Consider the following 25,904-nt stretch of genomic DNA (forward strand, 5'->3'; position numbering starts at 1 on the left):
AATTGATGAACTGTTTGAAAAAACTGAATTTAATCAAACTGGAAAACGTGTCATTGCAAAATAGAAACCTGGACTGAACTACACGCTTCACTGACTTAGAGCTAACTAAGGTCAAAGCTAATGGACTGTTAGCTAGCTAGCCATGATGTGGTTCATTAGTTTCATCTAATTAAACTGGAGCAGACCTTGATGTAGAACTTTATTTTAACTTGGTTTACTTTGTCTGCAGGTTTGATTCTCAGCAGCTGTTGGTCGTGACCCGGACTGGACCCGGACTGGACCCGGACGCGGTCTGGACGCGTTCTCACTGAACCTGAAACTGGTTCAGGATTGGTTGGGTTGATAAAGAACTACAGAACTCAGACTGAAGGATAGAAGACAGAATTCTGGATCTGAGATTTCTTCAAGATGACCAGAGAGACGGAAGAGACGGAAGACACAGAGACACGTGTCTCAAAGGACATTGGAGGAGGACGAGGAGGACCCACCAAGCTTCCTCCGTCTTCCACCGCTCTCAGTACCATCGCTGTCCAGGCCGGCCGGTCACAGGTTGTCATCTCGGTCCTCAAGGTATGAACACAAACCAAAACACTGTCCACCTGTGTCCTCCCTGTCCACCTGTGTCCTCCCTGTCCACCTGTGTCCTCCCTGTCCACCTGTGTCCTGACAGCTTTGATGTCAGTGATGCTGTAGTGTGAGCTGTGAGACTGTTAGCTTTAGTTTCAGATTAAACTGTTATATTTGTATTTTGTTGGCAGCATTAGCATGATGGTAACAGTTAGCTTTCACACACTGTCGCCTTTGAGTTCAGTTAAATTCATTAAGAGTTTAAAAATAGACTGTTTGCTTCATTTCTGTGAGATGTTTCTGTTATCTGGTCTGCTGTTAGCTAGGACTTGTTAGCTTTTTGTCCATTTTAAATTTAGGTAGCTGTTCATTTTAACTTCAGACATAAATAATAGTTTGTTAGCTTTGACCTTTATTTGCTATCACTTTTATTTCAGTTGTAAACTAATAGCTTAAAATTAGCTTCTGTCTGAGCTTGTTATTCTTCGGTGAACTGTTAGTGCTGTTAGTGAACTGTAATCCAATAGCATTGATTTTAGTTAGCTAATATCCCATTAGCTTTGGCTTTAGTTAGCTATTAGTGCATTAGCTTGTTAGTTAGCTTCGTTATTGGCCACATTGCTAGGCTCAGATTAGCTGATTAGCTGCTAGACAGTTGGTAGAATCTGAATCATCTGTTAAACTGTTAATTGTGAGCTTCTGACAGGCTAGGTTTTAGTTAGCGTTGACTGTAGTGAGCTAACAGACAATTGTTGTTATCAGTCTCTTAGTTTAAACTACAGTGATGCTGTGCTTTGTCAGATTTATTGTAGTTAGCTTATATTCTTTTTGCTTTCAAACAGCATTGAAATGTATATTCTTGTTTCATCGTCAGCTTCAGTTAGCAGCTGGTAAAATATTTCCTGTTAGCTTAATTTTAGCTTCAGCTGTGGTATTATTAGACTGTGAGTTTAGCTATCAGGCCGTTAGCGTTGACTTTAAACTGAGGTCGATCCCTGGAGGTCGATCCGTCACTGTTGTGTCCATGTGCTGCTTCCTGTTATAGCTCCAACTATTTACTGAGCGCGAGCAGTAGCATTCCTCAGGATGATACCGTATCTGTGGCATGTCGACCAAAAAAGACCTGACACGTGATCAGACACACGTAAACACACATGAACACTTTAAAACACACACTCAGCTTCCTTCTTGGCTTTTAACTGATGTCATACAGAGTTTTAATTTATAATAATTTATATTATTAATTTTATGATAAATATATAAATGTTGATATTTCCAACTGCCTCATCTTTTCATTATGTCTTTACATTTAGTTAGCCACTCATTAGCTTGCTAACAGTTAGCCTTGGTGGCTTCTAGAAGCTAACAGACGTTCAGGAGTTCCTCTGGAGGCAGCTAGTGATGGTTTCTGTTTGTGTTTGTGTTCAGAGTGGGTCTCTGGTCCACCTCCAGCTGGTTCAGGTCCAGCCAGGACTCTGTGAGATTGGATCGGACCAGGAGGAAAACCAGATGCTGATCCAGGAACAGAGGGAGCTACTGGACAAGCTCATGGTAACAGGGACTCAGTGAAACCTGATCTGTCAGTTTAATATCAGATATGAAATATGTCTTCTAAGAAATATGAACCTGTGAGTTAGCAAAGAGAAAACATGAAGTCTGGTCTGATTAACAGTGTTAGCTGTTAGTTTGTTAGCTTTGACTTTAGTTAGCTGTTACTCTGTTAGCACTGACTTCAGTTAACTGTTAGTCTGTTAGCACTGACTTCAGTTAGCTGTTACTCTGTTAGCACTGACTTTAGTTAGCTGTTACTCTGTTAGCACTGACTTCAGTTAGCTGTTACTCTGTTAGCACTGACTTCAGTTAGCTGTTAGTTTGTTAGCACTGACTTTAGTTAGCTGTTACTCTGTTAGCACTGACTTCAGTTAGCTGTCACTCTGTTAGCACTGACTTCAGTTAGCTGTTACTCTGTTAGCACTGACTTCAGTTAGCTGTTACTCTGTTAGCACTGACTTCAGTTAGCTGTTAGTTTGTTAGCACTGACTTTAGTTAGCTGTCAGTCTGTTAGCACTGACTTTAGTTAGCTGTCACTCTGTTAGCACTGACTTTAGTTAGCTGTTACTCTGTTAGCACTGACTTCAGTTAGCTGTTACTCTGTTAGCACTGACTTTAGTTAGCTGTTACTCTGTTAGCACTGACTTTAGTTAGCTGTCACTCTGTTAGCACTGACTTTAGTTAGCTGTTAGTCTGTTAGCACTGACTTCAGTTAGCTGTTACTCTGTTAGCACTGACTTTAGTTAGCTGTTACTCTGTTAGCACTGACTTTAGTTAGCTGTTAGTCTGTTAGCACTGACTTCAGTTAGCTGTTAGTTTGTTAGCACTGACTTTAGTTAGCTGTTACTCTGTTAGCACTGACTTTAGTTAGCTGTTAGTCTGTTAGCACTGACTTTAGTTAGCTGTTACTCTGTTAGCACTGACTTCAGTTAGCTGTTAGTTTGTTAGCACTGACTTTAGTTAGCTGTCACTCTGTTAGCACTGACTTTAGTTAGCTGTCACTCTGTTAGCACTGACTTTAGTTAGCTGTTACTCTGTTAGCACTGACTTCAGTTAACTGTTACTCTGTTAGCACTGACTTCAGTTAGCTGTTAGTTTGTTAGCACTGACTTCAGTTAGCTGTTAGTCTGTTAGCACTGACTTTAGTTAGCTGTTAGTCTGTTAGCACTGACTTCAGTTAGCTGTTAGTTTGTTAGCACTGACTTCAGTTAACTGTTACTCTGTTAGCACTGACTTCAGTTAGCTGTTAGTTTGTTAGCACTGACTTCAGTTAACTGTTACTCTGTTAGCACTGACTTCAGTTAGCTGTTAGTTTGTTAGCACAGACTTCAGTTAGCTGTTAGTCTGTTAGCACTGATTTAGTTAGCTGTTACTCAGTTAGCACTGACTTTAGTTAGCTGTTACTCAGTTAGCACTGACTTTAGTTAGCTGTCAGTCTGTTAGCACTGACTTTAGTTAGCTGTTACTCAGTTAGCTTGATTTTTGTTTAATGTTATTCCAGAAACACGAGGGGGAAGTTCTTTCTGCAGTAGAGAAAAAACGACAGATGAGGAGGAGGAAGGATGGAGAGATGATGGAGAGGATGAGGAGCAGGAAACAGGAGGAGGAAGAGGAGGAAGTGTCCAGAGCCATGGGGGAGTCTCTGAGGGAGGGGTGGTCGCTGCTCGTCCAACTCCTGCAGAGACGACAGGAAGTCCTGACGCTGGCTTCAGACTTTTACCACCGAGCGCTGGAGGTAAAAACAAAAGGTTCCTCTGCAGTTCCTCTGATGAACACTGGAGGCAGAGCCACTGAGTTTAGTCTTTACCACCAAATAACAAAGGAGTAACAGAATCAAGAGCTAACAGGAAGTCAGACGCTCCAACTGGAGGAGGAGCACTGTAGCTCAGTGTGATGTGACATGAATAGGATACTGCTGTGACCTCTGACCTCTGACCTCCTGACTAACATTCCTGGACATTAAGTGTTTGTCCTCTGTGGAAGTGACTGGTCGGTGTTGTGTATTTACTGGATCTGTATCACACTGCAGGAAGTCGTGTTGACTGATTGGCTGCCATTTAATGACAACACCTGCTGCAGACTAATACCTGAGAGTGTCCAGGGGCCCTGAGGGAGGCCTCCTGCTGTCACTGAAAAACTAAACAACAACTAAAGTTTAATTCCTGGGGCCCCTAACAGGTTCCTGTGGTAAGGTTTTTAAACTCCTCCATCTTTGTTTGTGCAGTTTTCCATCAGCATCCAGCAGGTGGAGAATCTACAGATCAACGATGCTGAGAAAGTGACGGAGGTGAAGCTTGTCTACGACTCCATGAGAAGAGGTGAACGGAATATAAAAAATAGAACCAAACGTTTACATTTAGGTTCTAATGGGACAAAAACACCAGTCATGCTATTAAAAGCTGATTTGTTGAAGGAACCAGGATGAGATAAACTGATCGTGAACTGGTTTGAACTGGTCTGAAATACTTTAAAAGAATTTTAAACTGGTTCTGTCTGGTTCAGAGTGGTTTGAACTGGTCTGGACTGGTCTGGACTGGGTGCCAGTAGGTGGAGCTCTAAACTGGTCTAACCCAGACAGAGATGAATGTCCTTCAGAGTTTGTATTTTCATTCCAGATGTTCTGGGGAAATCCCTGCAGGTTCTTAACAGCAGCAGCGTCCTGCTGCAGAAACTGAAGCAGCTGCAGTGGACCGAGGCCCTCCAGAGGAGAGGAGGAGTACTGCAGGAGAAGGAAGACCAGGAGGTGGAGGAGGAGGTGGAGTGTTGCAGCAGCTGATTCAAACCTTACATTGAGTTTAATGTGTTTTGGTTTCAGTCTCCTGCTGTTTAGTTTCTGCTTGAGCAGCACTGCTCAGTGTGTGATGCTGAAACTACATCTCCTCCCCAGAGTCCCCAGAGTCCCCAGAGTCCCCAGAGCAGCAGAGGGACGGCTCTGAAGCTGGAGGAGCTGGTGGAGATGCTGCAGGATCGGAGGCGGAGGGCTGACCAGGGCGTCAGGCTGCAGCTCCAACGGGTGGAGGGTGACTTCATGGTCCATAAGAACCAGTCTGATGTAAGATAAACCTCAGTGTTAGTCTGGATCAGTTAAACCATGTATGAAACAGGTCTGAGTCAGATCAACTCCATCAGTCTAATCTGGGTCCGTCCAGCGTCTAAATATTCAAGTTCTGACTGAGACTCCAAAACATCAGGATGTAAATTAAAACAAAGATTTAATGATTATTATCTCCTCCACAGGACTGGAGTCTCACCACCGAGAAGATCCTGGACCAGAACCAGTGGTCTGGATCAGACCTACAGCCAGAGTCTGGACATGAATCCAGAGACCTGCAGTCTGAATCCAGACCAGAAGAAACTGAAGAACTCATGTCACGATCTGGATTAGATTTGAAACCTGGATCCAGATCAAATAAGAACAAGAGTGAGCAGTCTCGATTCAGACCATGGGGGACCACGGACCTCCCATCTAAATCCAGATCAGAAGAAACTGAACAGCTCCAGTCAGGATCAGGATTAGATCTGAATTTTAAGTCTAAATTCAGACTTAAGTCTGAGCTGGACCCTAAATCTGGATTAGAGCAAACTGGAGATCTGAATCTGGGATCTAAAGACCTACCACCTGGATCCAGATCAGACCTGCTATCTGGAATCAGATCAGAGGAGACCACTAAAAACCCTAAGCCAGAATCCAGATCAGATCTGAAGCAGAACTCAACAGCAGAGGAGAATATAGACCTGCAGCCTGAATCCAGATCAGTGTCTGAAGTACTCCAGTCAGGATCTGGATTAGATATGAAAACTGGATCCAGATCAAATAAAACCAGAAACCAGCACTCTGGATTCAGTCCATTGGGGACCATGGACCTCCCACCTGAATCCAGATCAGACCTGCCACCAGAGTCTATAAAAATATCCAGAGACCTGCAGCCTGGATCCAGATTCCAGTCGGGATCAAAATTGGATATGCAGCCAGGATCTGGATTAGATCTCAATTTAAAGTCCAAATTCAAATTGAGGTCTAATCTGAACCCAAAATCTAGATTAGAGGAAATCAGAGATCTGAAACCAGGATCCAGATCAGATCTGAATCAGAACTCCACAACAGGGGAGAATGTAGAGCTGCAGCTCAGGTCCAGATCAGAAACCAAAGAGCTGAACCTTAGATCCGAATCCAAGAGGATCAAAGACGTTCAGTCTGTTTTCACATCCAGTTCAGAAGTGCTCCTGGGGTCTGGATCAGATCTGAAGACTAGATACATAGACCTCCCACCTGGATCCAGCTCAGACCTGCTACCAGAGTCCAGAAAAGAGTCCAGAAACCTGCAGTCTGAATTTACTTCAGACTTCCAAGCTGCATCCAGATCAGAAGAGACTGAAGAACTCCAGTCAGGATCTGGATTAGATCAGAATTTGGAGTCCAAATTCAGACTGGAGTCTGGTCTGAACCCTACATCTGGACTAGAGCAAGCCAGAGATCTGAAAGATGGATCCATATTACACCTGCTATCTGGATCCAGATTAGAGGAGACCAGACATTTTAAGTCTGGATCCAGAACAGATCTGAACCAGAACTGCTCAACAGAGGACAGTATAGAGCTGCAGATTCAGTACCTCAGATCCAGATCAGAAACCAAAGAGGTACTGCTTAGATCCAGATCAGAGAAGACCAAATACCTTCAGTCCGTTTTCACACCCAGATCGGATTTGCAGGATGATTCCAGATCCAGTTCAGAAGTGCATCTGAAGTCTGAATCTAGTCTGAAGACTGGATCCATAAATCCCCGACCTGGATCCACCTCAGACCTGCAATCAGAGTCCAGATCAGAGGAGACCAGGAGCTTCATACCAGGATCTGGATTAGATCTGAACTCCATAGCAGAGGATACAGACCTGCAGACTGGAACCATTTTAGAAGAGACCAGAGTTGTGTGTTCTGAATCCAGATCAGAACCCAAAGAAGTGCTGCTTGATTCTTTACCAGAGGAACACCCAAGATCCAGATCAGAGCAGATCAGCGACCTTCACTCTGGTTCCAGGTCCTGTTCAGATGTGCAGCCAGGATCTAGATCTGGATCCAGATCAGAGGTAATGGTCTTCGTCCAGTTACTGAAACACCTTTATTAGAGTGAGGCTCTGTCTGAACGTTCTGGTTCACTCCTGAATCTGTTTACACTCAGATTAGTTTTACATCAGTCTGTGTTGGCCTAATTATTGACCGTCTGTGTGTTTAACCTGTAACGTTATTAACAGATCAGTCACTTAATGAGTTTTTGTTGTAAGTCAAAGATAAACGGTTGTTTAGGTTCAGAGTTAACGTGACCTCTGTTAAACAGGATCAGGTCAAAGAGCAGAGAGCAGATCCAACAACCTCCAGGTCTGAACCGCTTCTGTTTCTTTTAGTCACTGTTTGTCTTGATGAGGCTATAGTCTGACGTCTGGTTACCTCTGCTAGTCTGACGGTGCAGAGCATGCTGGGAAGGAACTCGCCAAGTGAAGAAGACTCCACCCACAGCACTGCCCTGACCAATCAGAGGCAGCAGCAGCTGTCATCATTTGAACGCCTCATGGACAAGGTGAGCTTCACTCTTCTTCTGTGGTTTTCAGTGTAGATACATGGAGGGTTGACAATGAACTGGTGATCTGAATGTTCTCCAGGTAACAAGTCTGGAGTAAAACACAGTAATAATTATAATACTACAACTAATACTACTACTAGTAGTACTATTAATAGTACTGATGTAGTATAATGATGTGTTGCAGGTGTGTACCTGGCTGCAGCAGAGTAGCAGTGTGTTGATGTCTCTCAGCTCTGGACCAAAACGACAACTCTCTGAGGCTGAAGATGCTCTGAACACAAACCTGACACTGCACACACAAGCTGAGGTACAACACACCTGTAGGGACACCTGTAGAGACACCAGTATACCTGTAACACACCTGTAGAGACACCAACACACCTGTAACACACCTGTAGAGACACCAACACACCTGTAGAGACACCAATATACCTGTAACACACCTGTAGAGACACCAATATACCTGTAACATACCTGTAGAGACACCAATATACCTGTAACACACCTGTAGAGACACCAACACACCTGTAGAGACACCAGTATACCTGTAACACACCTGTAGAGACACCTACACACCTGTAACACACCTGTAGAGACACCAGTATACCTGTAACACACCTGTAGAGACACCTACGCACCTGTAACACACCTGTAGAGACACCAACACACCTGTAACACACCTGTAGAGACACCAACACACCTGTAACACACCTGTAGAGACAGTAACACACCTGTAGAGACAGTAACACACCTGTAGAAACACCTGTAACACACCTGTAGAGACAGTAACACACCTGTAGAGACACCAACACACCTGTAACACACCTGTAGAGACACCAACACACCTGTAGAGACAGTGACACACCTGTAGAGACAGTAACACACCTGTAGAAACACCTGTAGAGACAGTAACACACCTGTAGAGACAGTGACACACCTGTAGAGACAGTAACACACCTGTAGAAACACCTGTAGAGACAGTAACACACCTGTAGAGACAGGAACACACCTGTAGAGACAGTGACACACCTGTAGAGACAGTAACACACCTGTAGAAACACCTGTAGAGACAGTAACACACCTGTAGAAACACCTGTAGAGACAGTAACACACCTGTAGAGACAGGAACACACCTGTAACACACCTGTAGAGACAGGAACACACCTGTAACACACCTGTAGAGACAGGAACACACCTGTAACACACCTGTAGAGACAGTAACACACCTGTAGAAACACCTGTAGAGACAGTAACACACCTGTAACACACCTGTAGAGACAGGAACACACCTGTAACACACCTGTAGAGACAGTAACACACCTGTAGAAACACCTGTAGAGACAGGAACACACCTGTAACACACCTGTAGAGACAGGAACACACCTGTAACACACCTGTAGAGACAGTAACACACCTGTTCTGGTTCTTTTCTCTGTTCGTCTTCAGGCTGTCGGCCTCGATGCAGAGAAGCTGAAGCAGGTCCTGGATCAGCTCAGAGCTGAAGCCGTGGGTCTGTCTCCTCTGAAGGCTCTGACAGAGCAGCTGAAGAGAGGCAGCTCAGGAACCAGAACCAGAACCAGAACCAGCTCCTCTCAGACCGCTGCACCTTCGGCCGACCCGTCTGGTTGTCTGAGTCAAGCTGGTCGAGTGGATCTGGTCCTGAAGGAGCTGCAGAGTCTGAACGGGAGGATTGAGTCCAACCTGCAGCTGCTGCAGCCCTACGTCACCTTCCTGAGAGCAGCTCAGCAGGTGAGCTCCACCCACACAGTTATTAACCAGCCTGTGGAGACGACCTCCATCCGGTCACTGAAATAAAATCCATGTTTCATCTGACTCCTCGCTGCGTTTAAAGTCACAGTGATGATTAATGAAGCCTAGTCTTCATTTAAGATGAATCAGGGTCACAGATGAAGATGAGGATGAAGATGACTGTCTCCTGATCTACAGGTGGAGGAGGAGCTGGAGGAGCTGAGGGAGGTCTACAGGTCACCACAGAAGAAGAAAGAGGAGGACGTCTGCTGGCAGGAAACACTGCAGAGACTCCACACTGCTCAGGAACTAGGAAACCACTGTGTCCAAGCTGTTACCGTGGTAACCACTTCCTGTTGTTGACGACAGCACATGACATGAGATTAGATTAGAAGATGAGAGATTATTGAACAGAACAAATGACATGACGTCAGGTAGCCTGAGAGTCTGGACAAGGCTAGATTAGATGAAATGAGATTATACGACATGATGTGAGATCATCAGATTAGATGAAATGAGATTATTCGACATGATATGACATCATCAGATTTAGATGAAATGAGATTATACGACATGATGTGACATCATCGGATTAGATGAAATGAGATTATACGACATGATGTGACATCATCGGATTAGATGAAATGAGATTATACGACATGATGTGACATCATCGGATTAGATGAAATGAGATTATACGACACGATATGACATCATCAGATTTAGATGAAATGAGATTATACGACATGATGTGACATCGGATTAGATGAAATGAGATTATACGACATGATGTGACATCATCGGACTAGATGAAATGAGATTATACGACATGATATGACATCATCAGATTAGATGAAATGAGATTATACGACATGATATGACATCATCGGACTAGATGAAATGAGATTATACGACATGATATGACATCATCGGACTAGATGAAATGAGATTATACGACATGATATGACATCATCGGACTAGATGAAATGAGATTATACGACACGATATGACATCATCAGATTTAGATGAAATGAGATTATACGACACGATATGACATCATCGGATTAGATGAAATGAGATTATACGACATGATATGACATCATCAGATTTAGATGAAATGAGATTATACGACATGATGTGACATCATCGGATTAGATGAAATGAGATTATACGACATGATATGACATCATCGGACTAGATGAAATGAGATTATACGACACGATATGACATCATCGGACTAGATGAAATGAGATTATACGACACGATATGACATCATCGGATTAGATGAAATGAGATTATACGACACGATATGACATCATCGGATTAGATGAAATGAGATTATACGACATGATGTGACATCATCGGACTAGATGAAATGAGATTATACGACACGATATGACATCATCAGATTTAGATGAAATGAGATTATACGACACGATATGACATCATCGGACTAGATGAAATGAGATTATACGACACGATATGACATCATCGGATTAGATGAAATGAGATTATACGACACGATATGACATCATCGGATTAGATGAAATGAGATTATACGACACGATCTGACATCATCGGATTAGATGAAATGAGATTATACGACATGATGTGACATCATCGGATTAGATGAAATGAGATTATACGACCTGAGACGAGCTGATATAAACTGAGACTGAATTCAGTTTGATGAACGTGAAACAAGACTAAATGAGATTAGATGAGATAAAGACAGAGTGTCTCGTGTCTCAGGGATCTGGACCGGTCATGTCGGTGGTTCATCAGACGCTGCAGCGACTCGACATCACCAAACAGGAAGTGGAGGATCTGTGGCGTCAGCGTCAGATCCAGATCCAGAGCTTCAGGAAACACCAGGAGAAGCTGCAGAAGGTATGAAGCTGACGCCTCCTCAGAGTCAGAGCATCTCATCAGGTTTCCTGTTAGTGACGGTTTGTTTCTAGACCAGACAGGACCTGAAGTGTGTGTCGGAGCTGCTGGACTCGTGTACGCTGACGGACCTGGGTTCAGACCTGCAGACCTCCAGACTGGTGGAGCGCTTCAGTCAGGCCAGACCTCATTTCACTGTGAGTCCTGAGAGCTCCAGGGTTTTATCAGGAGGTGGTCCTAGACCGCTGGGACCGCTAATCAGGAGGCGTCTGTTTGTTCTGTTGATAGTTGAGGACTGTTCATCACGTCTTCATGTTACTGAATCTGTTCACATTAAAACAAGTTTTGTTGTGCACAGATTTCTTTCTGACCATCGTTTGGTGAATACGTCCTGAGGACTGAACTCACACCGTTCTCTGTGTCTCAGTATTTCATACATGGTCCTTTGCCTCCATCTGGTGGAGGCAGAATGAATAAAGACTGAGACAGCTGGGAGATGTTTTAGAGCAGTTTCATCTTTTTAAATCTGAATATGTAAACTAAACTTTGAATGTTGTCTCCAGCAACTGGATGCTGAGGTGGAGCACACGATGAGGAGCTGGGAGAGTCTGAGAGGAGTCCAGGACAGGCCGGAGGTGGAGGAGGACCTGTCAGAGCTGCTGAAGTTGCAGCAGAGAGTGAAGCACAAGATCCAGGAGAGCGAATCAATCCTGGATCTGACGAGCAGCTTCCACCTGGCGACCAAACGAGTGAGTGAAACAAAACCACCAGGAGAACAAGAAAACCAGTGGAACAAAGCACTGAGGATGAATCCTGATGGTTAGGGTTAACTCTTCCTTTAGTGTCATCAGAACTAATTTATACATGAGAAATATAAAAAGAGAAAACAGAACATGTAAAGACCTGAACTTAGAATCAACAGGTTACTGATTTTATATTAACACTGACTCAAATTACATAAGGAAATGAAAGCATCCTGAAAGCAGAATGAATGAATGAATGAATGAATGAATGAGGGTCATCTCCTAATAAAATATAAATGTTCTGGTGTCAGTAATCATGGGCCTAAGACGGAACCTTGAGGAACCTCGTGTTCCCTTGGATCCATGAGCCTCCTGACTTTATACATGGGCCCATAAATAAATAAACAAGTCAACATGTGAATAAATGATGTGTTCTGTGTCCAGTTGGAGGCGCTGCTCCAGTCAGAGCCCTCCAGCCTGTTAACTGGTTTATCTGGGTCCAGTGAGGCCGAGCTGAGCCGACAGATCCAGAACCTGTTTGAAACCGCTGCAGCGCTGAAGACGGACATCTGCATGGCCGTCACCCAGACTGTAGGAACACCAGAACCCTTGTAGAGTTCAGTGTTTATCTGTCAGGTCCTAATGCTAATGCTAATGCTGGTCATATGTGCTCTGGCAGAGCTGGACACGTTTCCGGACAGAGCAGCTGGAGGTTCGTCTTCTGTCTCTGGACTCTCTGCGTCTGACGTGGCTGAACGAAGCAGCGCGACGCGAAGAGAAACTCTGCAGAGATCGACTAACCCGCCGGCTGCACGACGACATCAACCAGGTGACACCAAAGACTTTAAACGCCTTTAAACGCCTTTAAACACCTTCCACACGACAAACATGACACTGACTTCTTTCTTCTGTCTCAATGTTTCATCAAAACTAAAAACAACTGACAACAAATATAACTGATAGTTTTATTATCTTCTGTCCTTTAGAGTCTATCCACATGATTCTACATCAGCTATCAACCACATGGTGACTGGACTGATAGAATCTGATCCATATATGGTCCTTTACCTCCATCTAGTGGTCTAATGGTGGTACTACAGATAATAAACACAATACAGCCATCTAGTGGTGAAAGTTAGCTTAGCAGTGATATGTAGCATGCCTTGGTGACTGGTTACACAATGGTAGAACGTGATGATGTCCAGGATAAATAAAATGTCCAAAGGTTGAACTGTGTGTACGTTGCCTCCTGTAGTGGAATCAGTAGGATGAAGAGGCATCAGTCCTTAACAACACATGTAACATTTAATTGACCAGATGATCAGGTTCATTCATTTATTGTCTGCAGAGCTTCATGTTGTTGTGTCTTTTATTTTAAGGTGGTTCATGGGACGTCCTGGTAGTTTATCGTCCATCGAGCCTTTTTATTTTATTCCTCCATCTTGTTGCTCAACCTGGGTTTCCCCCCCTCAACAACGCAGACTAATCCTCTGATCTTAACGTGATCATGTGTCCAACTCGTCCTCAGCTGTCTTTCGCTGACAGATCAGACATCTGACACCAGAGACTGAAATGTCCCGCTGCATTTAAACGCCTCTAAAAATAATCTCATCAAACCAGGACGAGCTGAACCTGAAGAGACGCATCGTAAGAGATTATCAGACAGTTTCTGTCGACCTGGTCCCCAGAGGATGAACCTCTTCCTCCTCTAGCGCCACCAGAGACAAATATGTGTAGAAACGAGGTCGACTTTTATTCTGAAAGGACGGTAATCCTGAATAATGTGGACTTTTACTTTGAAAAAGTCCTATCCCTAACAACATAGACTTTTGTTTAAAAAAGACAGCAACCCTTTACAGCGCATGCTTTTATTCTGGAAAGGCCACAACCAATAAAGACCTGGACTTTTATTCTGAAAAGACCCCCATAGAGGAACATGGAGGTCAGAACCAAACTTGAGGCGGTTGCTGAGGCCGTTTGTTTTGAAGTCTTTTAAAGGTTTTAATGTTTTATTGATAACCGTTAATCTGTGGAGCTTCTCCGTCCTCCGTCATGTCCTCGAGTCTTTCTGTCAACTCTGTGTCGATGAATCTCTTTCAGCTTCGAGACTCCTTCAAGGAGCTGAAGAAACGTTTCAACAACCTGAAGTTTAACTTCCTGAAGAGAAACGAGCGCAGCAGGAACACGAAGGCCGTCAGGAACCAGCTGCAGCAGGTGGACATGTTGGAGGAGAAGCTGCAGGTTCGTCCCCAGAGACACGATCAGATTATTGTCGTTAACTCTAACATGTGATGAATACCACGCGTGATCCTCAGGCGCTTAGGGCGCGTGTGCAGAGTGTGACGGCCCGGCTGGGGTCAGAGGTCAGGGACGGAGGCGTTGCCCGGGAGATGGAGGACGCCGTCAACGAGCTGCAGAGACAGATGGGAGAGTTGGAGCGAAGCGTCGAGGACCACAGACGGACTCTGGACATGACCCGCCGGCTGCAGCGAGCCGTGGACGAGGTGAGACGCCGCCGCATGTTAAGTGTCAAACCAGACCAGACTGTAATCAAACTTCCTGTCGCTCTGCGTCCAGTACCAGCTCTGGTGTGATGACGCCGCCGCCACCATCGCCAGAGTCGGGAAGTTTTCCTCCGAGTGTCGCAGCAGCGACGCCGTCTCTGTCCTCTACCGACAGTTTGAGAAGTTCGTCTGGCCGACGGTTCCTGAGCAGGAAGAGAGGATCAGTCAGATCAGAGAGCTGGCCGCCAGGCTGCATGGTAACCAGGCTCTTATTCTGAAAGGACAGGGATCAATGAAAACGTAGGCTCTTATTCTGAAAGGACAAGGATCCCTGGAAACGTATACTTTTATTCTGAAAAAGCAGGACTTAATTTTACAGGAGTGATGATGTTAAATTAGAATAATCACTATATATTTATAATTCTAAGTTTATCTACGTCCTTTATTCTCGGCCTTCAAAGTAAATGTTTTATAAACTGATTTTCTGTCGTGTTGGTTTAAATGTTTCAGGGCCGGAGGAAGGGCGGCGCCTCGTGGAGAAGACAATCGTCAAACACTCAGAGATGGTGGCGTCCATCAGGGAGCTGAGCGACGGACTCATGGAGCTGGAGGCAAAACTCAAGGTGTCACATTCAGTCCACTCCACAGAGTTAACACTGACGTATATGAACACTAACGAGATGCTGGTGTTTCTAGCTGGAGAGTCTGAAAGAGAACGACAAGGAGAATGAGATGAAGGAGGAGGAGGAGAAGGAGAAGGAGGAGGAGAAGGAGGAGGAGGAGGAGAAGGATAACCGAAGTTCACAGGAAGTGTCTGACATGGTAAAAATAGTAACAAACATTTATAGTTTAAATAAAATCAGTTTTTATGACTTTTTAAAGTTGTGATAAAAACACTGTTGAGATAACGAAGCTCCTGTTCTTCCAGTATGAGCTGAAGGAGACAGGCCACACCCCCGAACTAACCGCCGAGCATCATGGGAAGGAGGTTCGTGACAAGAGGCCGACTGCAGCCAATAGGAAGCCTCCGTTACAGAGCAGGTTGGTGTTCCCCAGAGGGTGAACCCTTTTCGTCACATGACCTCTGGCTTTTCAGTTTAAGCTAACGCCAGCTCCTCCTACTTCAGGTTCACCTCCTCCTGCTCCCCGGGGGAGGTTAACGGTGGCGTCCACAGCCACGTTCAACCTGTCGCCATTGATCATCAGGCCACACCCCCTGCACCTGTGATTGGTCCATCGTTCTCTGACATCCAGAGAGAGTTTCAGGTGAAGGAGATGAAAGAGATGAGGAAGGTTCAACGAGAGGAGGCAATTTCACATGTGGAGTTCCTCAGGGACCCGTTTTAGATCCTCCTTTACTTCACATGCTGCTACCAGGCCACAAACTGACCACAGACTCTTAGTTAGAAAAGACAGAAATTCCGAAGCTACATAAACTTTTATTCTGGAAAGACAGGGACCCTTAGCGACACAGCGTTTTATTTTATTCAGTTAGAAGAGAAGAGATAATTTGACATTTGGAGTTCTCGTGGATCCTTTTCAGATCCTCTTTCACATATTTTTAAAAATGCAACCACCATTTAATTTCCTTCCGTTCTTTCTAAGCCGATGATGTTCAACTGTACGTCTACGTCTAACCCTGAGACCCTGATCCTGTTCCCAGGATCCATCAGCAGGTGGTCTATCGGAGGCGGAGCTCCAGCAACAAGAGGACCTGATGGAGGACTGTCTGTCCAACGACGAATACGAGTGTGCATCACCAGATGACATTTCTCTGCCGCCGCTGGCAGAAACCCCAGAGTCCAACATGGTCCAATCAGATGAGGACGGCTACTGTTTCAGTTCCCACAGCCACCAGTGTCACGTCCAGTCAGAACAAAGTGGGACTGGTGCAGTCCAACAACAAAGACAGTCCAGCCAGATGGAGGTGTATCTGGCTCCTCCCACCAGGTCTGTATTACGAAGGTTCTGTCTTCAGTGTCTTTGTAGATCAAGAAAAACAGGACAAAAGATACTGGTCCACATTAGTCCCTGTTGTTCTAAGCTTGAAATCCTCTAAATACCATAAACATTTATATCTAGTCAACATCACACTCGTACCTCCAGGTCACAACAGCCTCCAGAGACAAGTTAGTGAGGTTCCATGCTGATACAAGTCAATAAGGTCTGGAACTGTTGAGGTTCTGGTTCATCCTAAAACACGTGGGACGGTCTATGTGTCCCTTTTTCATTCATCAGTTGATTAATGACTACTGACAAAACTTTGGACGTTAGAGGAAAACAGGAAACCTTCCAGCCTTGAAAAATGTTCCTGGAACTAAACGTTCTGGGTGGAAGCCCAGACTCTGGAGGGGGACAGTATCCTCACTCTGGAGGGGGACAGCATCCTCACTCTGGAGGGGGACAGTATCCTCACTCTGGAGGGGGACAGTATCCGCACTCTGAAGGGGGACAGTATCCTCACTCTGAAGGGGGACAGTATCCTCACTCTGAAGGGGGTTGTCTCTGAAGTGTAGTCAACAAATCCACTGCCCAGACTTAATATTCATGATTCTGTTCCTGTTGTGTGTTACAGGATCCGGTCAGAGTCCAGTTCCTTTGTCCAGGGTCCTCTGATGGTTCCTGGTCCAAGTCTCCTCACCTTGACCTTCAGAGAGACGAGCACAGTCAACTGCCCCCAGACTGCTAGCCTTGAACCTAGCTCATCTGGGTCCAACACAGTCCACGAGGGAAACAAACATAAACATGTCTTTAAAGGAAGGAGCTCTTTACAAATCCCCCAAAATACTGCTTCTAAAAGTGAGACCTTACCGCAGCGTTGTCCAACGTCCCAGATAGCAGAACTCAGTCAGAGTTATTGTCCTCTGTCCTCTCATGATCCAGGTCCTCATCTCCATAACTGCAACACTCCTCCACCAGATCTTAACATCAGCCTCCATCAGGACATTCATCCCTCCCAAACTAGGAAGGAAACCAAGTCTCAAACCAGCACCAGTACAGTCCCCCAGCAGACCATTCACCTCCAGCGCCCCACTACAGACCGTCACTGCACCAACTCATCGACCCAACAAAGTCCCTCATCCCACAGTGAAGCTTGGCCAATGACTGGTCCAGTCCCCAAAGACAGTTCTCCTCAAAGCCCCGCTCTCATAGATGCTGTCCCCTATAAAGACGAGACCCGTCCACAAGACACAGGCCTCCTCAAACCCTCTACAAAAGTCCCTCAAGATAACAAGACTTACCTGGACTCCAGGTGTGGCCTTGACCAGAATATTCCCTCGTCCCACAGCAGCAAGGAGGAGTCCTCAGCCTCCACGCCCCAAAGTCTTTCTACAACCACTGCTGTGACTCAACAAACCGTTTCCTGTCAGTCCACCACCTCAGACAGAGCTCCTCTAAGGTTCTCCTCTCAGGAGAACACAGATCATGTCAGGGTCCACGCCTGCGTTCCTCCCATCAGACCATGCAGCCACCAGACCGTCTACTCCATCCATGACTCCTCCACCTCCACCCAGCAGTGTGTGCATGACCCTGGCATGACTCCCAGCAGCCCTGCTCCTCCTCCTCCTCCTCCTCCTCCTCCTCCTCCTCCTGAGGCTCAGACCCAAGCTTTAGCTCAGCAGGCTAACCCGCATGTCAACCCGCCCTCGTCTCCACCTCATCTACTAACTCCACACCAAGATCCTGATATTTGTCAGCCCGTGTCAATCTGTGAGGAGATCAAGCTCACTCCTCAGATCCAAGGGCCTCCCCTCGCTGCTCCTCCTCCTCCTCCTCCTCCTCCTCCTCCTCAGGCTCAGGCAGAGTCTCTTCCCCAGGGAAAAGCCTCTAAGCCTGGCCGCCCCTGCTTCACCCGGCCCCTGTCTAGAGCTACCGTCATGGAGGGCTCTCCAGTGACTCTAGAGCTGGAGGTGATGGGACACCCAGAGCCCAGACTCACCTGGTGGGTAGCGTACAACCGACTCCACAACAACTCACAAGCTTCATGAGATTAGGATTAACTGCACAGCTCACCATTACACTCCATTTACACCTGCCAGTAATCCACTGTCCAGATTAGGACTGTCAGACCATGACTCCTCCCACTAACACATGGACTGAACTCCAGCCTCGATCTCGTTCGTTCAAACGTAAAATCACTGATGGAGGGAAAGCTAACGCTAACGCTAGCGCTGCAGGACGTTTGATCAGCTGATTATATTCAGCTCTGTCCAGTCAGTGAGATGAAGGAAGCAAAGGTCGACTTCCTGAAACCAGAACAAAGAAATCAGCCGGTCCATGGGTCGCGTCCCGTCCCGTCTTTCTGGTCTGTGTTGGAGTCCCAGCTGTTTGTTGACATGGTGTCAGGCGTCCCGCCGGTTGGTCCTGATGCTCTGGTTGATGTTACTGGTCTGACCCGTCACCTCAGCCCATGATTCTTTGCTTCCACTTCTATGTGTTTACTGTGTTTGTATGAACGCCGCCACCCTTCTGATTGGTCTGCTGACAGCCAATGAGACAGCTCCCGCCCTTTTTCAGGTCCTTCCTATGTTACTGTTGCTAGGTTAATCAAACCATAGCAACACAGGGGTTGTTGTCAACCTGTAGACAAAGATTAAATCGATTTAACGTACAGTCGAGGAAACGAAGTGAGAAACTGAACTGGTCATTTCTGCCTCTGTTAGCATGGTTGCTAACGTTAGCTCCTCTCGTGTCCCCGCAGTGTTTGACTAAGCCCACAACAGTAACGTAGGATGGACTTGAAAAAGAGAAGGAGCTCTCTGATTGGTGGACAGACGACCAATCAGAAGGTAAACAAAGGGTCAAGTCTGATGTTAATCTGTTGTCATGTGTCATGTAGAGTTTTATTTTAGAATATGTCTGAGGAAATGTTGATATTCCCAGTTAGCTGCTCATTAGCATGCTAACTTTTAGCCTCGGTGGCCTCTAGCAGCGGAGTTACAGCGACTTACAGCTGACGGTGAATGCTGAACGTTTTGTGTACGTGACTTCTGATGTCGTAACCATGACGACTCACCTGAAGGCCGCGTCTGTCCAGTGTTTTTATTTTTTATTTCTTTGTTCCTGCATCGATGGCGACTCAGTTCTGATTCAGAGTGAAGGAGGATGAGAGTTCAGACAACATGGCGGCTATAAACAAGCTAACAGCACGTTAGAGATGATGATGATGATGATGATGATGATGATGCAGCTGTTTGCTCCATGCTGCCTCTACACGGGGTCTGGTCCTGACAGATGACCAATCAGCTGATCACCCTGTAAGAGATCAATAAATCGTTAGCTTAGCTGCAGACGTTAGCTCCCTGCTAACCGCTACATGCTTAAAACAAATTATCCACTAAGGAAAGATCACGCTTCTGTTAACCTTAGCTAGCAGATACTAACAAATGCTAAGTTGCTTAGCAGTGAGCTGATTGGCTGACGGTCGGGAGCAGATTAAAGATGACGGTGTCGTCTCTGAGTAACTCCTGGAGCGTGGTGAGGTGTCCTCTTTGTGTCTGATTATCTGGTGATGCGTTCAGGGACCATACAAACATTAGTGGTGTCAGGGAGCCCATGTTGTCCAGCAGCTTCTCCTCTGTGCTGACTCTGTCGTCATGGTCGCTCCAGGTCTAAAGATGGAGAGCTGCCCCAGGAGGACGGGAAGCACTTCCTGTTTGACCCCGAGGCGTCGGACTCAGACGGCAGGTTAAGGGGAGGCCGACCCGGTCCCCGTCAGGACCCAGAGCGGGCGGCTGGTGACGGGTGGCTGCTGGTGGAAGTGTTTGACGTCATCACAGAGGACTGGCTGACCTGCTTTGGCTCTCTGTGTGTCCTGCTGTGGCTGCTCTACCTGCTCATCCTCTGATCACCTCCAGCTGACACGTCAGCGTCACAACTCAACCAAGTCTTTGTGGTTGTTGTTTGATCCCAGCGGTCTGGACGTCCACCTCCTGCTCTGAATAAAGGCACCGTGTGTGTTCATCATTTCTTCCACAGCTTCGTCAGAATCATCTCACAGTCGTTGGTTCAGTGAACATTTAGATCTCTGGTCATGTTTTAATGGGTCTGTCACTGCATTTAAAATAAAAACATTTATTTATGTTCATTAAAAGTTGAACTTTTATTTGTCCAGACTTGATTCAGAGTCAGCTGCTTTCATATTCTGGGATGTTTGGTTGTATTTAGGCCGTAGGTTTCCAACATGAGCTCAACATTCATTTAGATCAGGGGCCACGTAGAGTCCAGTCTGGTCTCCAGGGGCCGGACCGCTAACACAACAGAGTATTAACCTGTAAAGAATGACAACTCCAAATGTTTCCCTTTGTTTAAATACAAAGAAGTACAGGTACGTTGTGTGTCATGGCCACAGCTCTGACTACAACTGTTTGAACCCTAAGAATAGAAGTTACTTTGAAAATGGTAGTTAATGTGTTCAATGTGTGTTCATCCCATGGGCCAGACTGGACCCTTTGCTGGGCCGGTTTTGGCACCCGGGCCGTATGTTTGACACCTGTGATTTAGATGAATAGGTGCTGGTTCAGATCTGAGCCCTGATGGTGTCAGACGTTTTATAAATGTATAAATATCAAAGTGAAAATAAAGAGTGAATGAATTAACTGGAGGTAAAGCTGCTGCTGTATCTGTGACGTCTGAAGGTTCATCATTCACTTCCTGGTCAGTCTGACCATCACTGCTTCATCACATCAGCTGAGTCCAGGTGAGTGTCAGGTCGGTACCAGACCAGTCATGTGACCTCCAGGTAGACTCCTCCCTCTCCTGATATAAACATGATTATTCATCTAATCCACTTTTATGTTTCAACCTTTTATAAAATAAAAACACTGATACAACCATATAAGAAATAAAGTTAACAGCGTAATAAAATAAAAACCTCGGACCACTTCCGTTTATTAAAACTTCCGGTTTCTGAGCCGCCATCTTTGTTTTGATTCGTGAAAACCTTCAGGTTTAAACCTTAAACCAACTGTCAGCTAATGGCGCTAGCTGCACGAGCTAATGCTAATGCTAATGCTAGCCAACGCACAGGTAAGAAGCTCTGACAGGTTATTATTATAAAGAATCATCAGCTTCCATTAAGTTGCGTCGCTGCTTTAAAACAGCGGAACAGGTCGGAATCCAGCGGCTTCCTGTTCAGAGGAGCCTGTCACTCACCAGCCAATCAGATAACAAGATAGAGCTACGGAACAGCCAATCAGAAGATAGCATTGCTGTATCCGGGTAACATTTAGGTTTTCCCGGTTCAGACGCTCGTTAGTCCCGTTCATTGGTCCCATGTGGCTCCGGACTGATGGACATGAGAGAGGAGGACATGAGAGAAGAGGACATGACAGAGGAGGACATGAGAGAAGAGGACATGAGAGAGGAGGACATGAGAGAAGAGGACATGAGAGAGGAGGACATGAGAGAGGAGGACATGAGAGAAGAGGACATAAGAGAGGAGGACATGAGAGAAGAGGACATTAGAGTAGAGGACATTAGAGTAGAGGACATGAGAGAAGAGGACATGAGAGAAGAGGACATTAGAGTAGAGGACATGAGAGAGGAGGACATGAGAGAAGAGGACATTAGAGTAGAGGACATTAGAGTAGAGGACATGAGAGAAGAGGACATGAGAGAAGAGGACATTAGAGTAGAGGACATGAGAGAGGAGGACATGAGAGAAGAGGACATGAGAGAAGGGGACATGAGAGAGGAGGACATGAGAGAGGAGGACATGAGAGAGGAGGACATGAGAGAAGGGGACATGAGAGAGGAGGACATGAGAGAGGAGGACATGACAGAGGAGGACATGAGAGAAGGGGACATGAGAGAGGAGGACATGAGAGAGGAGGACATGAGAGAGGAGGACATGAGAGAGGAGGACATGACAGAGGAGGACATGAGAGAAGGGGACATGAGAGAGGAGGACATGAGAGAGGAGGACATGAGAGAAAGGGACATGAGAGAGGAGGACATGAGAGAGGAGGACATGAGAGAAGGGGACATGAGAGAAGAGGACATGAGAGAGTAGGACATGAGAGAGGAGGACATGAGAGAGGAGGACATTAGAGTAGAGGACATGAGAGTAGAGGACATGAGAGAGGAGGACATGAGAGAAGGGGACATGAGAGAAGAGGACATGAGAGAGGAGGACATGAGAGAGGAGGACATGAGAGAAGAGGACATTAGAGTAGAGGACATGAGAGAGGAGGACATGAGAGAGGAGGACATGACAGTAAGAATCTGAGTCAGGCGTTATTTACATTTACAAATGGAAATAAAAAATTAAAAAATTAAAAGTGACTGATTATCTGTTATTTGTTTTTAATTCTAACATAAAATGTAAAAATGTCTGGTTTTTAATTTTTCAATTTTAGGCTCAGATCAAAAATATGAAATAGAAAAACTGGAAACATGACTGAATGAGATTTTAATATTTAATGGGTCGAGTTTACGTGACCCGGAAGTTTAGTAATGAGCGTTAACGAACATACGTTAGCTTCAGCTTGCTAGCCGGTAGCATGTACAGGTAATGTAGCCTCCATGATCTGGATCTGGATCTGGATCTGGACTAGCACCTTTTAAAGCAGGAGCATCAGCTGAAGCCTGCAGCCATGGTCCAGCTGATGGAGGTCTCAGGGTTCTCCCAACCAGACCTTCTCCTACATGGAGCTCCAGTCTGGACCCAATGGTCTGGACAGGCCGGACCTTCTCCTCCATGGAGCTCCAGTCTGGACCCAATGGTCTGGACAGGCCGGACCTTCTCCTACATGGAGCTCCAGTCTGGACCCAATGGTCTAGACAGGCCAGACCTTCTCCTCCATGGAGCTCCAGTCTGGACCCAATGGTCTGGACAGGTAGCCGGTCATGAACTTAGACTTAGATAAACTTTATTGATCCACAAGGGAAAGCTTGGTCACAGTAACTTAGTTGTCCATAAACACACTCTTAAGAACCTCAGATAAAAAGAAAAGATTAAATTAAATTAAATAGAAATAAAAAATAAGTAAAATAAAATCTAGTAAGATAAAATAGAATAGTATAAGCCAAAATGTACAAATGATCATATTAGCATATGAACAAATGTACAAGAAACAGAGAAGGAAGAATATAAATGATATATACAGGGTACGGTGTAAGGTGCAGTAGTGTCCATTAACATTAATAACATGGAGTTATCTGTTACAGAAAGGTGAGTTGTTGTCCATCTGGACAGAGAATGGGATGAAAGACGTCCTGTAGCGTTCAGTGTGGGAGCAGAGCTGGATCAGTCTGATGGAGAATGAGATCCACTGTCCCTCTATAGTCTGGTGGAGTGGTGGAGATGGATTGTCCATGATGGAGAGCAGTTTGTCCAGTGTCCTCCTGTCCCTCACTGAGACAAACGTCTCCAGCTTACTGCCAATCACATGACCAGCCTTTATGATCAAGTCGATCCTACTAATGTCCTTTCTGCTGGTGCTGCTCCTCCAACAAACCACAGCAAAGTACAGGGCACTCACAACAACAGTCTGGTAGAACTTCTCCAGCAACTTGCTGCATACGTTAAAAGATCTGAGCTTCCTCAGGAAGTAGAGTCTACTCAGTCCCTTCTTGTCCACAGCATCACTGTTGTGCCTCCAGTCCAGTCTGCTGTTCATGTGGACTCCCAGGTTCTTATAGTGGTCCACTACTTCCACCTCCAGGCCCTGGATGGGGACGGGCTCCTGGTGTCGTCTTCCGGTGTCAGCTGATGCTCGTGCTTTAATATGAAGCAGATACTGATGACCAGGTGGAGACCTCACACTGGGACTAAGCTAACAGACAAACAACATTAATTATTCTCCTGAGACGTTGTCATGAGAAAGCAGATGTTCTGACAACAGCGACCCCTGCTGGTTTATATGAGGGAGGAGAACCGTCTGTCAATCAAACCTTATAGCTGTTATGTGCCATCATAGTCCAGGCAAACTAACTCATTTTGGAGCCAAAAATAGAAGTAATTGTAAAAGAATTTTTTTCAGCATAGATAATTTCTATGAGGTGTCCAGAACAACATACTAAAAGTCCTAAGAAATCCTAGTTGAGGAAAATGTTAATTTCTCATCAATCCGAAATGTGTGCCATAAGGCCAGGCAACAATACCCCAACGGGGCTATTTTTTTCTTTTACTCCTATCAAAATGAAACTTTACACAATGAAAGTACCCATGAAAAGTTACATTTTTTGTATTACAAGTTTCTTTGAAACTGTATTTTAATATGCAAATGAGCTATACACTAGTCGAATATAGGCGAATATAGGCTTTTTTTTATTTGTGAACAAGCCTAACCTAATGACATGATAGAAAGTCAGAATTGCCATTTTAGTCATTAGTAACGTGGTGAGATTACATTTTGGGCTGGTAGATTTACAAATGATTGTATTGGTATTGTTGGTAAGATTACGAGATAACAGGCAGATGTCATTCTTACAAACGAAACGATTCACTCTCACACAGAAGACAGATGAAAACCAGATAGACACACTTTCCAGACATTCCAGCTCTTTAAATAATTTTGCCAGACACCAAAACTGCTTCTCTTTTTGTAGTAGGCAAGTATTTCAGACCAGATGGGCCACACATCAGACTTCCACCATTTGTAAAGTAGCTTTGCAGTGTTATGAGAAGCTAGCGACAGCAATATCTAGGCTAGAAACCCAATCAGAACCTTTTAAGTTACCAATTCCTTTCTAACTAGATATTTTACTGTAGAGACATTTTGCTTAACCCTCTGGAGTCTAGAGTATAATTGGCCGTTTTTTACTACTTTTGGTTTTACCTTTATATTTCATCTTAAAAACAGTTTACCTTGACTTGTTGGGTATCATTCTTTTCAGCACAACCTCACATGTGTGATTTTTCATTCTGACATACTGTATCAACACAGTGGACCTAAAACCACACTAAAACATAAAATCCGAGTAGGAAAAACCTAGATTTTTCACCGTGAAAACCACAAACATATTTAACGAACCATTTTTATAACTTAGAATGCAAATCTAAACTGTAAATTTCAAAAGCTTATATAAAAATTTAGCAAACAACAAAGTTATTTACAACTATTTACATTGAAATACAGGAAATGCATCAGGCGTTTTTTGCACAACTATTTAGAACCATCTGTAAAACTAACAGGCGTCACAAAAGGAATGTCTAATAAGTAATATCCAATAAATAAGGTAAGTAAATAAGTTCCTCTGTGACCCTGCAGACTATACCGGCGGGGGTTATACCCCTGGCAGGTACTACCAAGCCAGGCAGTTTTCGAGTTAGAGGCCAGTCTAAAAGCAGCATGATGATTGGATGAAGATTGGGCCGATAT

General features: G+C 45.1%; 3 protein-coding genes across 4 annotated transcripts; all 3 read left to right on the forward strand.

Moving 5' to 3' along the window:
- Window positions 1-408: 408 nt before the first annotated feature.
- On the forward strand, window positions 409-4,970 carry LOC311488729 (coiled-coil domain-containing protein 141-like; the record flags this gene model as incomplete). Its single annotated transcript, XM_084545580.1, has 5 exons — window positions 409-570; window positions 1,996-2,118; window positions 3,620-3,853; window positions 4,343-4,436; window positions 4,734-4,970. 5 exons carry the CDS (start codon window positions 409-411, stop codon window positions 4,892-4,894), a joined length of 774 nt encoding a protein of 257 aa, XP_084401706.1. The 3' UTR covers window positions 4,895-4,970.
- A 78-nt stretch (window positions 4,971-5,048) lies between these two features.
- LOC311488730 (uncharacterized protein) lies at window positions 5,049-7,242 on the forward strand (the record flags this gene model as incomplete). Its single annotated transcript, XM_084545581.1, has 2 exons — window positions 5,049-5,170; window positions 5,356-7,242. Exons 1-2 carry the CDS (start codon window positions 5,075-5,077, stop codon window positions 7,240-7,242), a joined length of 1,983 nt encoding a protein of 660 aa, XP_084401707.1. The 5' UTR covers window positions 5,049-5,074.
- ccdc141 (coiled-coil domain containing 141) lies at window positions 6,562-21,306 on the forward strand. 2 transcript variants are annotated; one of them, XM_084545187.1, is made up of 20 exons: window positions 6,562-7,691; window positions 7,879-8,001; window positions 9,141-9,443; window positions 9,642-9,785; window positions 11,196-11,333; window positions 11,405-11,527; window positions 11,894-12,079; window positions 12,518-12,664; window positions 12,753-12,902; window positions 14,174-14,314; window positions 14,389-14,577; window positions 14,651-14,834; window positions 15,088-15,200; window positions 15,274-15,399; window positions 15,506-15,618; window positions 15,705-15,843; window positions 16,241-16,527; window positions 17,153-17,376; window positions 17,461-18,520; window positions 20,188-21,306. In XM_084545187.1, the coding sequence occupies exons 1-20, from the start codon at window positions 7,587-7,589 to the stop codon at window positions 20,423-20,425; spliced, it is 4,233 nt and encodes a 1,410-aa protein (XP_084401313.1). In that variant the 5' UTR covers window positions 6,562-7,586; the 3' UTR covers window positions 20,426-21,306. The 2 variants fall into 2 exon arrangements, with proteins under 2 accessions (XP_084401313.1, XP_084401312.1); XM_084545186.1 differs by having other exon boundaries at window positions 17,153-18,520.
- Window positions 21,307-25,904: the final 4,598 nt, after the last annotated feature.

Source organism: Chelon labrosus (genome assembly GCF_963514085.1).
Source record: "Chelon labrosus genome assembly, chromosome: 5".
NCBI lineage: Eukaryota > Metazoa > Chordata > Actinopteri > Mugiliformes > Mugilidae > Chelon > Chelon labrosus.